We start from the raw sequence: 16,968 nt of genomic DNA on the forward strand, positions 1-16,968 counted from the left end.
TGTCAGAGGCTATGAAAGAGCTTGTCCCAGAGACTGGAGACAAACTGTTCGTCCTCCATGGGCTGGCATGTCTCCAGGTCAGAGGGACTTTCATTAGTGCCTTCCACAGCCGCTGTCTGGTGCAAATTCTTGTTACATTTAGCTTAATAAGGATGGCTCTGGAGATACTGTATTCTTTCCAGTGAATGTTGCCCTGTTAGTAGAAGCTAACAATTATTTTGAGTGACACCTGAGAGGCAGTTGCTTTTTCTCTGCCTCACCGTCCGTGTTTGGTCTTGCCTTACAAGAAACCAGCATATTTTACACGGGCACTTTTCTAGCATTCGTGTATAACTCTGCGGGACTCCAGGAGGGTATAATCTGTAAAGCCAGGAAGGCTTAGTGAGGGATGTCCCTTGCTGTAAAAAATTAGGATCTTTGTTTCTAAGAGTTCATCTGCTCCTGCTTTTATTCCCCACCTGAAGCAGTAGTGCTTTGTTGGGGGAGTGATTATGATGTGACAAACGGGGGATTATGACTTCAGGTGAAGAACAGGCAGTGGGAACAGATGAGATTTAGAGTGCTAAGGTTGTGTTTATGTGCAGATGTTAGCAGTGGAGAATAAGAGACTAGAAATATAACATATGATTATATAGGCTAACGGGAAATGACATGGTTGGGTATTTCATAAGGTATCAAGTATTTAAATTCCTACTTCTCTGAAGGTTAAAAATAAGATACAGTGTTCAGAATAATGGGAATATGATATTGGAAATGGGATGTGGGGAATCGGGTCCTTCTTTCCTAAGGAAATTGTCATGCTGTGGGATTATCTTACTCTCTTTATTGAATATGCTTGTGTGTACTTCTCCCTGAGATCAAGAGAAAGAACCATGGATACATGTATGCTGCTAGAAGACAACATACTCTGGAACCTTGATGACAGGTTATCCTGTCCACTTTACTATGGTAGTCTTTCTGCTCTGGGCCCTTCCCTCCTCATGGCTCTGGTTGGATAACTCATGTCTGCTGATTGTCTGCTTTCCTGGCCACTTGATGAGATATTGGAACCCCTTTGGTTGTGACAAAAATCAAGTCAAACTAAATTATACCCATACTCAAGGATGTATATCTGGAAAGTCCAAAGGAGAGAAGTTTGCTTCTGGTGTATAGAATCCAGAAGACAAAAAATGTCATCAATCTCTCTTTTATCCCTCTTGTGTTCTGCTATTTTCCATGTTGGCTTCATTCCTAGGCAATAAAGATGATCCCTGGTAGTTGCTAGTTTGTTTATTCCTTAGGCTTCTTAGTCCTGGAGACAAGTTGGTGATTCTCTTTTGCCCCATAATGAATCTGAGGAAGGGCTCTAATCAGCTACACGTGTCCACCCTGGAGGCTGATGGTTGGGGTCACGTTATTGGTCATTCACCAGAATCATATCGTGAGAGTAGGATGGCAATGCCAGACAGAATGGGATGCAGGACCAAAAAAATCAAATATCTCACTCCACAGAAAATTAATTACAGGTTGGAGCTTTAGTCCCCATGACCAAAAGGCATTGGGAGTCAAATCTATTGTGCGATTGGCTTCTGGGGGGGGGGGGTGTTTGTGTGTGTGTTGTGTGTGTGTGTGTGTAGAAGATCCTTTTTGTGTCTCAGAACTGCTAATATTCCTTTCTTCATTGAGATTGGTTCTGGGACAGATGGAGCTGGCCCTGCAAAAGGGTCTGACATCAATGATGACAGCTAAAAAAAACTTCAGCAAAGGGTAACATTCAGCCATTCCTCAGAATTTGGGAGCTGAAAAGTGTTTCATCCAATGCCCTTGTTCTGTTTAGTGGAAACTGGCCCCAGCCGGTGCCTTTCCACTGACTTGCCCTTTTCACTCTACCATTCTGATATGTCTCTTCTTTTGTGGCATTCAATCCAAAGAATTTAGAATGTGGTGTAAAATACAGAATATATTCTGTTGTTGATATTCATATCTCCTGTCTCCACAGCCACCAGTCGGCAGGGACCAGCCTGCTCAGCCCCATTTTGTACTGTCCCGGCTTTGTGACCTCCCATTTGTTTCCTATCTTCAGGGCACTTCAATTTTCACTAGTATTGTCCCCTAAAGACATAAGCAAAAGACAAGGTCAGAGCAGTCAGTTGTATTCCTTATTAGTAGCTTTGATAAGAGGCTTTGGGGGAAGAGGTTGAAACTAATGGCTGTAATGAAATTTGGGGTTCTCTAAAGATTTCATTTATCTGTGCTGTGGGTCTCCCCATTAAATGCATATCTGTTCTGTGTACCTTTGCCCGTAGTATGCATATCATAGTAACATCTATTATTGAAACCTTGCTGACTTCTTAAATTGGGTAGAAAAGACTATGAAACTCACTCTTAGAGAACATAAAAATACGGATAAGAAAGTCATAGCTCCAGGTATTGAATAAGACAGTGTTTTGGGGAAAAAAACAAAAAACACAGAAAAACAAAATAGTAGAGTAGGAAAGATACACTGTAGTTTTCATGTGTTTAAGTATATCCTTTGCCTTTCCTCAATTTAGTAGAAATGTAATAGGTGTTAAGATTCTTTTCATCGTACAATGTATTTTAACCCAGCATTTTAGAAACCTTTTGACAAATTCATAGATAAAAGGCCACGTCAGAATGTTACTTTTCATTTTCAGATGTCTTGAACTGGAATTTTGCGTAATTTTCCTGGGAAAAACTATTTCTTAAAAATTTAAAGCCTTTTTATAAAACAAACAAAAGAAAACCTCAAACTTTTCCTTGGTAGTCTTCATGCCCTTCTATGATTCTTAAGTATATGTTAACTAGTTTCAGATGTGTTTTGTTCTCTGACTCAAAATCAGCCCTTTATTTTAGAAAAAGAAATTGTGTAATTAGTACTTAATTGCTTTGGATATTTTGGGGCATTTAGAGGAGAGGGTAATTAAAAGGCCGGAGAAATTAAACTTTCACAGTGTTCTTTACGTATGTGTAATTCCTTTCTTAAATGCCCTCCAAAGGCAGGCCTGACAACTTAAAAATAAATGAAGAACTGGGTTGCTTTTAAAAAATTTAACATCAGTTTTATCTCTGGATGCAGTTTCATTGATTTTTTTAAACTTCAGTTGGAGAGAGGGCCATTGAAATGCTAGAAATCAAGAGATTATCTAGTTCATTTCCTCTTTAGGCACATGTCACCTAAATAATATTGGACAGATGGCCATCACCCCTCCTGTGTTTCAAGATCCTCTAGGAGGAGAATAAAAATTTTTTCACTACCTCATAAATGTCACACACGATCAAATTTAAATATTTGCCATAATTAAAAGTGGTATGTGGTTTGTTGGGACGAACTAGAGTGTGGTTGATGTAGGCTCTTGTCTGTATCTTCATCTATCCAAGAGGCCTAGGTCATGGTGGGTCACCTCACTCCTCTGGGCCACTTATGTGTAAGTTGGAATATTGGACTAGCAATCTCTAAGACTTTACAAGTTCAGAAATACTGTGTTTCATGAGTCACACACATTATCTAAAAATCCCACATCTTTGTAGATCTCGAAGCTAAGAGGTCCGCTTTTAAGCAAGAATATTCTGTTGATTTTGATAATGAACACTTGAACTGTGACATCAACAAGCTTAGTAGTTATGAAATATATTGGGTGTTTTTAACATACACCTTAAATATGAGCCTTACTTCATATTTGCTATGTTCACCGAATAAGATGGTTATACAGGATTGGAGATTGATTTCATATTGATCCCCAACATTCTGGGAAGTTATACTAAAAGCTCTATTCTAAAACATTGCTATTGCTCTTTTTTGCCCTTTCTAGCTAATATTATTCTTATTTTTTCCCCTTAATTCTGATCCTTTTTTTTTTTTTTCTTAAAGAAAATATTAGGTTACTGAAACATCCAGTTTTCTACTTGGGAAGTTCAAAGAATCCTAAGTAACCATTTGGCTCCAATATGTAGAAAGAGCTATAAAAACCTCGATGAAGTGTGTAATTTTCAAGGAAAATATAAATTGCAAAACTGACCGTTAGAAGAGAAAAATCTAAACAGATTGGTAGCCATCAAAGAAATGGGAAAGGTAACGGAAGAGCTGCCCCACCATCATAGAGCCAGGCCCAGATTATTGTCTGGAGGAATTCTGCCCATACTTTCAGGAATGGATAATGCCAATGTTATCTAAAATATCGCAGATCAAAGAAAAAAAGTAGGAAAACTTCCCATGAGTATTAAGGAAAGGGATGCAGTTCCTTCTTTGATGATTGAGATGAACCTCAGAGCAAACAGCTGGGACCCAGGATGAAGGATAGCAGTAGAAGGTATCAAATAAAACCTTGAACTTTGGGCCACATTTGTTGTCCCTGTGCCTTGTTGATTAATGAGAAATTAAACCAGGAAAGAAAATTATTAAGTCAGTCTAGGTAGGCTTTGTAGAAGGCATGGGTATTCTTTAAAATGCAGTTGTATTTTATTCAGTTAACCATTTGAGCATTAAATACAAAGCATACGTTGGTGGTAAGAGTGGGGCAATGAATAGGTTCTAAAAAATGAAAAGGAAACAGTTCCTGTCTTCAGAGCAGATACTCTGCACCCAGTATGTGGGGAACAGGGAGTAAGCACAGTAAGACAAGGGAATGACGACAGAATGAACAGAAAGGAAGTAGTGTGAGCTGGTGATGGAGCCATACCCTTTAGATCATGGAGTTGGAGCCCCGACAAGATGGTCAACCGAATTTTAAATCCATACCCAATGGTTTGGATAATGATTTTGTGGTAAGGAATTTTTCAAGGTCTGGGGGCCAGGAAAAGAGCATAATACAGAGGCCAGGAAATCACACCAGATGGATGGGACTGACCTTAAAAATCTCCCAGTGGCATGAGCCATGATAGAAACTTCTCCTCGGGCTTAAACCTGGTGAGCAAGCCCGCCTGCTCTTAATACTACTCCCTACACTTGTGCTGTCATTTCCTCTAAACTTTGCCCACATTGCCCCCTCCTTCTTTTTTAGTAAATCTAGGATGAAAGTAACAGTGTGAAGGTTGAAACAGGGATGGTAAGGCAGTGAGAGTTTAGTAAATAAAAGAGTGGAGAAGAGACCCATGGCATTTCAAATGTGTGGAATAACCTCTTTACTTAAAAAAAAAAAAAATGTTATGTCACTAATGGTGACACAGACTTCTAGAAGCTATCGTTTGGGTACAGTTACTATTGGATCAACTTCAGACTGAGAGAGAGAGAGAGAGAGAGAGTTGGGGTAGGGAGAGAGGGTGGAGTGAGAAAGTACATGGTTATACCTCGAAGTTCGCCACTGAAAGATGGAAAGATTCCCTAGCCTCACCTGATGTTTTCTGCCCAAGTTTTGTTTTGTTCACATTACGTGAGTGGCAGAATTTAAATTGTAGGTATTGTGTTGGTAATTTTGGTGCAGTGAACAGGAGTGCAACATCTGCCTTTAAAGGGGGTTTAGTATGTGCATTTTGATAGCTTGGTGACCTTTGAAATTTTGTTTTGAACTGCTGTCGGAAACATCATCATTTTTCTTACTGAAACAGATTCGAACATCTGCAAAGGTTGATCAAGCTAGGATAGTTTTAATAAAATATTAGTCTCTGTTTTTTAATGTCAACCCAGCTTTTAAAACTGTTCATCAGCTATGGGAAACATCAGCTCAAGGCGCTTGAGTTGCTTTTAATAAATGTCTTTTCCATTAGATATTCTTGTAGTGGCCAGTGTATAGAGAGGATAGAAATTTGTTTCAGGCTTGTTCATCTGCAGTCCAGTTTTCTGAATTCTCTTGTTTTTAAAGTAAAATTACTTAAATTTGTATTTCCTTATCTCAATAGTTAACTTAAATTTTTTTATATTTCAAGGAGGGGAGATTGTTCTTAATTCTGACATCCATCCTCCAAAGTCTGGATAAAGGACATCCACTTTTAACAAAATTTCACTTAAATATCTAGTTTAACTATGTCTTGTCATTAAAAGGTTATTTACGTTTAAAATGCTGACCTTTCAAGATGTACACAAGAGTGTTCTAAAACAGAGTTTCTGAACATTGGCCATGAAACCACTGTCTTGGGCTGACAAATGGATTGGAAATAAGCTACCCAACACTGGGAATGGGCCATTAATTTTAATCAAAGGTGATGCAGGAAGGCGAATGGGATGCATGACAATGTCAACAGCCCAGTAGGTGTTAAGAGACCACACAGCCTTCCTTGTTACTTGGTTGGGCCATTAGTTGAGGTTGGGTGAAGACAGAAAGCCATGTCTGGAATTGAATGACCAGGTCACTCCAAAATCTAATGGAGAACTCCTCATTTCAGAAATCACATTGTAATGCCATTAGAAGTCAAGGACAGCATTTAGAAAATATTGGAAGATTTTTTTTTAAAACCAAGCACCTTGCTAGTTTTTACCAACTTTGTCAAGCTCCCTGTTTCCTGCCTCCTTTCCTTCTGAATGGATCATTGATATTTACAGAGGATCAGGAAATCGAACAGACTTAGAGAAAAATCTCAAAGCGTGTTTGCTTTTCAGAATTACATATTGTTAGTTGTAAAACTCTGGTAAATGCCAGAAACAATAGCATACCAAAGGAATTAAGCAGGGCAATTAATTCTCTGTAGTGATCTCATTGTCCTTGTCCCTCTCTGTGTTCTTGTGTATAGGAATAGTTTTACTAATTGAAACTAAACTTTCTTAGTTGCTTTAATGAAAACATTTGTTTTATAACTGTAAAGGCCACTGTGCTTGTGCCTCACTGTAAATTGTCAATATTGCCTGATAACATTAGTGATATTCACAGTGGTGAAAGCCTTTCCTTTTAATCAGTAAGTATATTTCATTATTTTGAGTATTTTCAATTACAAAAAAGGTGGCATATGACAGCTTGAATTAATGATATTTATAATAAAGACATAAAAATGCAGAAGGGACAAAGAGGCATTTTTATATCTATGCTTCAGGTTTGTTAAGAAAGTTCATTTATTCTGACACAGCATTGCATGCATAAGAAAGATATGTATGACTGCATTAGTAATTTTTACACATTTTAAAGAAAGAAAAGCAATTATATTGCTGTCTTGTTAATGGAACACTGTTATAAGTAATAGTATTTGTTCTTCCCGTAGATGAAGATCAGCTCCGTGCAAAGGGTTATGACAAAACACCAGACTTTATTTTACAAGTGCCAGTTGGTAAGTCCTTAAAACTCTCTTACGCATTTGTTCATAGTGAAAGGGGATGAGCGTTCTCCGTAGATTTATTTTTTTTTTTTTTACTTTTTGTTACTATTAGCAAATGTTACCAGAGTAGATTAGCTTTAAATGGGTGAAATTGTTGGAAAAGATTATTTTAGACTAGCAGAAAATAGTAGGTCCAGAAGAAATCTCTGCCTTAAAAACATTTACATCTATTTGAGAAATAAACATGTCTTCTGAAGACATTTTGGGTGCCATTTTCTCTAAGTCATTTCTCTAAGTTCTGAATTTTTTCCACGTGGTTCCTTTGAAAAGCCGGTCTGGCTTACTTGGGTTTGCTTTCGTGTTACTTGTGCACTTGCAGAGGCAGTGTCAGAATAGGAGGGGGACTTTTGAAAATGACGAGGAAAATGAAAGGGATCTGATTATAGCACAAATGTTCTTTGTAAGGAACATATGCGATGTGCCGTTTAATAGTTACATCCGTCGAAGACAGTGACGGCTGAGCCTCCGCTCATTAATGGGGAGCACAGAGAGGCCTAGACAGAGTTCAGTATTTCCAATCTTCCCTTCTCTTTGCTCTGTGTTAGTAATGCTTTGTCCCTTAGCTGTAGAAGGGCACATAATTCACTGGATTGAAAGCAAAGCCTCCTTTGGTGATGAATGTAGCCACCATGCCTACCTGCATGACCAGTTCTGGAGCTACTGGAATAGGTAAGGTCCCATTATTTTTCTCTTAAGATAAACGATACTCGGCTGAAATCTCATTAGAAAAAATGTTTTGTTTAGCTGTTAAAAATGCTAGTAGCCTTTGTTTCTGGTAAGTACAGAGACTTGATTAATGTATTCATTTCAGATAATTTAAATTCCTCTGCTTTCATAATGCTGCTTCATTTTTTAAAACTAAAAATCTCTGCATAAGGTCAAAATTAGTATAAACTCCCATTTTCCGCTTTACGGCGAGAATACGGGTAGCACTTAAAATAGAAATAATAAGGTGAGGTGCCTGTATTATGATATTGACACTAACTTTTTATTCTTTGGATGTGAAGTTTATGCTTACTCTCAGACCCTTAAAAATATCTTATCCTCAGCTCTCTGAGGAAAGTATCCAAATGATATGAAAGATCAAAGCGATTTGCCTTCCAACAGAAAAACAGTTTACCTCCCAACTTCAGTCAACAGTCCTGAAGGCATGGAAATCCCATCGATTAATGGAAAGGGTTGGAGGGGAGGATACTTTATCATCGAATTCGCAGCATTGCCTGGGCCTTCATATTCTCTCAGCTAATCCTCACAAGGAAGTTACCTTTCCCCCCATTTTACAGAAAACGGATTCTCAGAGAGAAAATAATAATAATATGGTCAGTCGTCATGCATTCGTCTTTCTCGCTCCCAAACTCGTGCCCTTTCCAGTGCTTCTCTGTTGTCATTTGTAGTACAACTGTTGCAACTTTGGCTTTTTCTGTTACTGTAGCGCCACGTTTTCACACCGTGCATTGTTTTTCCCCTTGGAACAGGAGGTAGGGCAGGGGGTAACCTTTCTAGATTAACTGTGCTCCTCAGTCATGGCCAACAGTAAGAATACAATAGTAAGATGACACTGGCCCAGATCATTAAGGAATGAGACAGTAGCATCCGTGCACAATAGTCTTATCCTGGGGAAAACGAAACAAAACCAAAACCAAAACAGTGACAGGCTACAAAATTTGGTATTGTATTGTTGCTCAGCTTTATAAAAGGCCAGCAGACCTCGTCCGTAGCAGCTGTGCTAAACTAAGCCCACTTTTTGCCATGGTAACAATGATCTTGACAAAATGCTGAATGTAATGGCTTTCTTGATTTTCTTGTGTAATTGTGCGTAGCATCCGAGCTTTACTTTACAGGGATGGAGGAGAAAAGTGCAAAATGTTTTAGAAATCAATGCTGCTTCAGCGTTCCCTATCTTTTATTCAGCCATTATTCAAATTAGCAGTAATGTGGCAAATTGAATTTTAGATTTTTAGCAATTTTATGAGTTTGAAATAGTAAAGAAAGCATCATCTTTGATGGCATAGGGAAAGCAATGACAAGAAAATCAAATTGTGTAAGTTTAGGTTGCTAAAGCATTTTTAACTTTACTAATAAACAAAACCATTATGCACTGAGACGGTGCCCCCACTTTGGTTCTGGTCATGAAGAACAATTACAAATTGAATTCCAAAGAGTAGAGCTTACTTGAAAATTAAAATCGTATTTTTTTTTCTGAAACAACTGTAGTATTTATTGAGTGCCTACTATGTGCCTGGCACTCACTATTTTAGAGGCTGAATAAATAATCTAGTCAGTAATTGGACTCCTATGCATTATTGACCCAGCTGGAGGGGATCTAAGCAATGGATAATTTAATACAGCTTCCTTTGGACTGGATTTTAGATTATTTTGTTGTTTGCTACTTGTTCTGTTCTAATGATGTTTTACTTACATGACTATTGGTTTACATTCCCTAAACATGTCCTTTGAATACGTACCAGCTCCTGGGCATGATTCATTCAGGGTATATTGCACGATAAGGGAAAGTCAGCCTTGATTTTGAATGTTCCAGATCATCCAAGAAGGAAATAATCTACACAGAATTCAGTAGTTTTACCAAATGTCTGCAGAGAGGCCAAGAAATGGAAGTAGTGGTGACATTCAAAACAGAACGTAGAGGCATTTATTTGGATATAAAATTTTGATTATAACAGTGATACAGACTTAGCAGTGATAGGGCATTTTGACAGGAGAACTTAGCCTATTTATGAAAGTATGGTATCCTACTCTTCATATTTTGCCTCAACACAACTCACACAGTAGTTGCTGAAATTGTTCAGAGTGGAGGAATCATCTCTCCACCTGTAGGTAGCCTTGGCTGGTTGGCATCTGGGCTAATTGCTTTATTTGTGTGATAAGCCTCTAGTTAACATAAACACTGTTCCCAAATTGTCACACTATTTTTAGATTAAATGTTGGATTTTACAATAAGACTGTTCAGTTAATATTTGTAGAATCATGACTTTGTATAAGCCCATTTTCTCACATAAATAACTGAAGAGTCCTTAGTTTTTACTTTAATGTTTCTACTGGAGTTTCCTTTTTTGTTGTAAGTGGATATTCTTATTCATCCTTTCAGCAACTTTGACAAAGTTGATCATGCCCTACCTCTTTATTAAAACATCTTTTCTTGACTTCTGAGAGACACTCTTCTGGGCTGCTTCCTGCCATCCCAACAGCATACCCAGGTTGCTTTGCTGGCTTTTGCTCCTCCCAGCTCTACACTGGAGCTGGGCCCTGGAACTCGGTGCTCAGCCCTCTTCCCTTTGCTAACTACATTCACTTCCGGGTGTCTCTCTTGGAGATTTCATTACAGACTATGGCTTTATACACCATCTCTGTAATAGTATCTCCTAATTCTTGCTGCCAGCCCTAATATTTCCGCTGAGTACAAATTTATTTATCCAGCTGTCCACTCAGTATCTCCTCTTGGATATCCAGTGGGTATCTGAGACCTAACACGTCTAACATTAAACCTTGATTTTCCTCCCCAGGCTTGTGGCTCCCCCATTTCCTCCCAAGCCCAACTAATGGTGCCACAATTTGCCCAAATACTCAAGCCAAAACCCCAACCCACCACCAACCTACCAGAAAGTCCTTTCAGTTCCATCTTTGTCATGTGTCACATCATGTGTCAGTATCACCTTCTTCCCTGGCATCACCTCACTATCTGTCATCATCTCTTGAACTGTTGCTGTAACTTCCAAACTGGTCTCCAGAAGTGAACCTTTATACTCCTGTGGTCCGTTTTACGTACCCTGGCCAGAGAGACTCTTGGGAAATACAAATCAGATTGTATTGCTTCCTGCTCTAAACTCCTCAGTGGCTTCCCCTCATATTTCAAATAAAATCCAAACTCTTTNNTCCCAGGACATTCAGAGCCCTGCGTGATCTGTCTCTCCACCACCCTCAGTTACCTGCACACCTGCCCCTCTCTCTCTTCAACTAAGGCTCCCTCCGTTTCTTATACTTCTGCAGCCACACTGGCTTTCTGGGCCTTCCTTAAATCTACACTGCTCATTTTTACTTCAGAACTCTTATTCTGGATAATTCTTCTGCTTGGAGTTTTCTTCATTTGAATCTCCACATGGTGAACTCCTCACGCCGTTCAGGGGTCTGCTCACAGTCCCCTCCTCGGGGATACCTTCCGTGACCACTCAATCTAAATGGCCCCACCTCAGTCATCTCTCCCTCCTCACTTGGTTGGACTTTTCTTCAAATTATTTATCCCTATCTGAGTGAAAGAATAAACATTTATATCAACATCAGTTTGTTTGAAAACAAGCCTTTATTAAAGAGCTTTACCTTTTATATTGCTATTGTTAATTACTATACATAGTGTGCCCCTCATTCCTTTGTAATCAGAGCTGCAGGAATTTTCCCTGGCTTAATTAACCTTGGAAAAAATTAAATTTTGCAGTGCCATCACCTTCCCTAAAGTCGAAGACATTGAGTACAGAACACAAGCTGTCTCCTGTGTGCAGGCCCCTCTCCCGGGTATGAACTTTGATCAAATAGCTCCTCAAAACTCTACGGTCTCTACTTCTGTGGAGTTAAAGGAAATAGAGCGCCTCTGAGAAGCAGCATTTGGACCATAATGTAGCCCCAAATTTTATAAGGCTATATATATGATTATAAAGAAAATACATATATATTTACATGTATATGCATTTATATCTCCCATATACGTAGGGCTATAAATACAAGTTGTATAAAAACCACATTTCCTTGTGCAGTCAACACCCCAGAAGCCTTCTCATTCTACTTCTATCATCAAAAAGTGAGTTCTTTGACAGTTTGACCTATATTACTAAGTATATTTTCATATTTGATTGTGACAGTTAAAAAAAAAAGCAATTCTATAATCTGAGGCCAAATTACATACACGGGTTCTATACATATATGTGGTTTTTCCAAGAATCAGGAGGAGACACCCTGTGCTCACTTTTGGTGTTTGGAGATAAGGTGGGTCCATTTGAAGGAAAATATTAAGTGACCGTAAAGAGGAAAGCTTCACAGCAGCTCAGCAGCACGCGCACCACGCCCGACAGCTACCGATCAAGCACGTGGAAATCTCAGCTGCCATTCCGGGCACGCTCTGGCCTCCATGAGAAACTGAAGTGCACTATGTAGATACACCTCTTCATTTCTCTCAGAGGATCAACACTTACTGACTGGCAAGCACAAGGCAAAGTTTTGTTTCAACATGATTTCCCAGTTTAGTGATCCTTGAAATGATGGAGGGAATCTCTCCTGTTCTTGGGTTTGAATCCAGGCCATGCCACTTCCCAGTCCCATGACTAGGAACAACTTGCTTAACGTCCCTGAGTCTTTGTTTTCTTCCATAAAATGGTGTCAGTTATACCTTCTTGACCACGTGGTCATGAAGATCAGTTATTTAATACATGTAAAGCTCTTTCGAAGTGCCTGGCAGTCAACCAATATTAGTTCCCCTCTGTCTTTTTCTCCTGTATATCCCTGTCTGATGTATTGTAGAAGTCTTCTGAGTAGACATTTTTATTTACCTTCTTTGCCAGATAAACTCCTCCTGGACTACTCAGCTTGGCTGACATCTCTTTGGGAAACCTTCCTGCATTCCAAGCTTGGGTTCGGTACCCACTCCCGTGTTCTGCTAATAATTTCATAGCATTTGTCAAATACTGTAATTTCTTGTTTACTTGTCACCTTCCTCCAGTTAAGATTGAGTTTCATCTTATCTATATGTTTTATCTGTCATCAAATGCCCAAAATCTGGTGGACACCGGTCAGGTATTCCTGACTGGTGGAGGAGCCAACAGGTGATCAGTTCTAAGGTCCCTGGTACATGGAATGTGGCCTAGATAGGGATTGGGGGAATATACAGCAAGTGGGGATGTCCCCTTGGTCCTACAGAATCCTCACCCCATGGATTAGGATACAACCAGAGGGGTATAGAGTAGAATCCTCTCAAGGTTTGGGCCAGGCCATGGACCACTCTTGAACAGTTCCAAATAACAGTATCAAAGGAAGCAAATACATGTATCTTCCAAGGTGATTTTTTGTACTGGTGTTAGGATGTGAGGGGAAATGAGCACAAGAGGAAATGTGCTCTTGATCACATTTATGTATCACTGAAAAGATTAAGAGCTGAGTTCCATATGTCAGAACTTTGGACCTTTGGCTCCAGAGAGTCTACACTCCTAGAGGCACTGCTAAGCTAATACCTTCTGCCACAAGAATTGATTTGACTTTAGTTCTTACCTCTAAGTATATTTTAAAGATTGGTTATTTACTCAATGGTTTAGCAATTGCTTTCTCTGGTCGGTGCTGCCTTGAGAGGTGAGGCATTCAGAATGGGGCTGCCTAGCAGTTAGAGTTAAGGAAGGTATTTTTTCAGAGGATGGCCAAAGTTTTTCCTGTGTTAAGATACTTTCAGGAAGCCTGCAATTAGCCAAATCACAGATTTCCAGTTATTTCAGTCCTGTTAAAAACAAGGCTGATCACATCTGTCTTAAGTTGGAGTATATGCCTCAGCAATAGAAGCTCTTGCAAACCTTCAATTACAACAGCCTCAGAAGGCACTGCTGCCGTATACTAACAAGTAGTCATCAGCAACAACAAGAGACAGATTGACTAATAATTAGCAAATGCACTGGAGAGGGCTCCTCTAAAGGTAAAATATAATAATTTGCTTTTCCATCTCTTTTGGTGGAGATGGTTGTGAGATATTGATGTTCTGTTGTTCCAGACAAATACTTGACACTGTTATTAGCTGGAGTAACCTTGAAATATTTGAAAAGGATGAAAGTGTCTGCTGCGTATATAGTACTTTTATAAGAATGACTTCTCATAACATTTTTTTTCTGCATTTGGAATGTGAAATGCAAGAATTTTCCCCACCAAGTAATTCACGTTGTCTGCTGTTGTTAATTGTTTTCAGTGTTGACTTAAAATCCAAAACTGAATAAGGGGTAGGAATGTTCCTTAGGCTTTTAAAGTGATATTTGCAATAAAGAGACACTTGTTAAATAACTGGAATGGGTTGAAGGACTAAAGAGAAAGAAAATAGACATATAAGGAAATATTAATGAGTTGTAGTTTCTCAGAAAGATACCTATCTGATTACTGCCTTCAGGCATGCACAAGATTTGGGGGGCACACGGGTATAGAGAGAGTATATCGACCAGTTTTCCAAAATCAGGGGACCAAAGAATTGTTGAAAGGATGACTCTTCTGCTGACCCACTATGATGGAATTAATATGAGGGGCGCCTGGGTGGCGCAGCGGTTAGGCGTCTGCCTTCGGCTCAGGGCGTGATCCTGGCGTTATGGGATCGAGCCCCACATCAGGCTCCTCCGCTATGAGCCTGCTTCTTCCTCTCCCACTCCCCCTGCTTGTGTTCCCTCTCTCGCTGGCTGTCTCTATCTCTGTCGAATAAATAAATTAAAAAAATCTTTAAAAAAAAAAAAAAAAGATGGAATTAATATGAGTCACATATGCTTCGGAAAAGTTACCTCACACCAAACTAACAAGTAAATGATTGGGTGGTCGGTCATTCTAAGGATGGAAACACAACCATTATGATCATCCAGAGAGAGTGAGGGAAGAATAATAGAGATTCTGCCAATAGGAAGTGACTCGGGAGCACAGAGAGAGTCAGGAGCCCAAGAATACAGAATCCATTTCTGTACTTATTCTAGAATATTGGAGATCGGGTTGAAACTGATGCTTAAAATGGCTCAGGGTTATAGGTCAGTGATACTCAAACTTCACCATGTATTGAAATCACATAAGGGGCATTTTAAAAATACTGATGCGGGTCTTATCCCTGATAAGAGAACTGATTTAATTGATGTTGGGTAGAGCCTGGACCTTGGGAGTTTTTCTTCTCTTTTGAAAACTTTAAGTGGTCATGCCAGTCTACATGCAGCACTGATGTCAGCTTCTTCTTTACCTAGCCTTGGTGAGGTAATAGCCAAACAGCCCTTGCATTTGTAGTCTTTCTGCTTTCCAACAGAGTATTGATGAGAAAAATAAAGCCTTGTTAAGGAATAAAGGTTCAGGTCAGCAAACACTTTCACAGGCGCTGAGTGTCAGTCAGTAGGGACCCCAACTCTGTTTTGGGGGGTCTTATAGTAAGGCCTGAGGCCGTAAATTGCAGGGATGGGACCCGAACCCAGATCTCCCTCTGAATTCACACCTGTGCACTTTCTGCCCCACCAGGCAGTTTCCTGTCAGCCATGGTGAGAAATCTGTGTTAAGAGGCTGCTTTACTCAGTTAATGGGTTCACTGAGCTGATCTAAAAAGCTCTCCAGCATATGTGCTTTAGATATTTACCTCCATAAGGTTAGCGAAAAATGGTCCAGGTGTTCTCTGTTGCTTTCTTAGAAGCCCTTATTCTATATTCAAAAATGTATCTGTAGGATTATTTTAAAAGCCTGTCATGTATTCCAATACACCCAGAATATAATAACCGCTGAATTGTTGGATTTGAAATCTAGAGAATTAGAGAAGTCTTTTGTATACGGTTCACATTCACAAATTCTGACTGAACTGTCTGAAGACTAGTTGGAATTCAGAAGAGAAGTGTACTGTGGAACATTTGTTAAGAAATGTATGTTTTTATTTTAAATGGAGTTCATTTTTTTTTCTGAATTGCATTTGGTTGCACATAAGAAGCAAGTCTGTTTTAATAAATAAGAATAGTCTTAAAATAGCTCTATTGAGGTATAATTGACATAAACTGCATATATTTAAAGTATACAATTTGACAAGCTTTGATACGTTTATATAAACTTATAAAATTATCACCACGGTAGAGATATTCAACATACCTACCACCACAAAAGTTCTTGTGCCTCCTTAGAATCCTTCCTCTCAATCTCTTCACTTCTCTCTGCACCCAGGTAACCACTAATCTGCTTTCCTCACTATAGATTCAGTTTGCATTTTCTAGTATTTTCTGTAAGTGGAATCATACAGCATGTACTTTGGCTTTCTTTGGTTTGGTTTTGTTTTTTGCTGAGAGGTATCCACTTACGTAGCTATGCCATTATTTTTTTATCTGGTCACCTATTAATTGACATTTAGGTTGTTTCTAGTTCTAGCTATTAGTAATAAAGCTCCTTTGATAAGTCACGTAAAAATATTTGTATGGTTTCATTTCTCTTAGCCAAATACTTCGGAATGAAATGGTTGGGACATACGTTAAGTGTATGTTTACCTTTTTGCAAAACGATTAAACCGTTTTCCAAAGTGGTTGTACCATTTTACATTCCCACCAGCAGTTTGATAGTTTCAGCTGTTGCTCAGCTTCCCCACCACTTATTATGTTCAGTCTTTTTAACGGTAGGCTATCTAAGAGTTGTGTAGTAGTGCCTCGGTGTGATTGTAATTTGCATTTCTATAAGGACAAGTGACAGTGAGAATCTTTTTACCTGCTTATTTGCTACCTGTCTTCTTTGGAGAACTGTCTGTTCAAGTCTTTGGCTCACTTCTCGAGTTCTTTTCTTATTGTGTTTTGGTAGTTTTAAAAAAATATTCTGAATATAAGTCTTTTATCAGACATGTAGTCCGATATGAAATATTGTCTCCCAGTCTGTAGCTTATCTTTTCATTCTCTTAACAGTGGCTTTCAATTTAATTTTAATAAAGTACAGTTTACCAATTTTTCTTTTATGGACTATGCCTTTGATGTCACATCTAGGAATCTTGAAGATTCAAAG

General features: G+C 39.0%; 1 protein-coding gene across 6 annotated transcripts in view; it reads left to right on the forward strand.

The window, feature by feature from the left end:
- The window catches only part of CDIN1 (CDAN1 interacting nuclease 1), a 211,583-nt gene that overhangs the window by 102,262 nt on the left and 92,353 nt on the right, over positions 1–16,968 (forward strand). For 4 of the 6 annotated variants that reach the window (XM_040620439.1, XM_040620437.1, XM_008702266.2 and 1 more), the window contains 2 exons: positions 7,123–7,188; positions 7,800–7,905. In XM_040620439.1, coding sequence (XP_040476373.1) covers positions 7,123–7,188; positions 7,800–7,905 — 172 coding nt within the window. Of the gene's footprint in view, positions 1–7,122; positions 7,189–7,799; positions 7,906–11,683; positions 11,873–16,968 lie in introns of those variants that run through there. The other 2 variants (XM_040620438.1, XM_040620436.1) reach the window with 2 other exon arrangements.

This window comes from Ursus maritimus, unplaced genomic scaffold (assembly GCF_017311325.1).
Source record: "Ursus maritimus isolate PB19 unplaced genomic scaffold, ASM1731132v1 scaffold_35, whole genome shotgun sequence".
Lineage (NCBI taxonomy): Eukaryota > Metazoa > Chordata > Mammalia > Carnivora > Ursidae > Ursus > Ursus maritimus.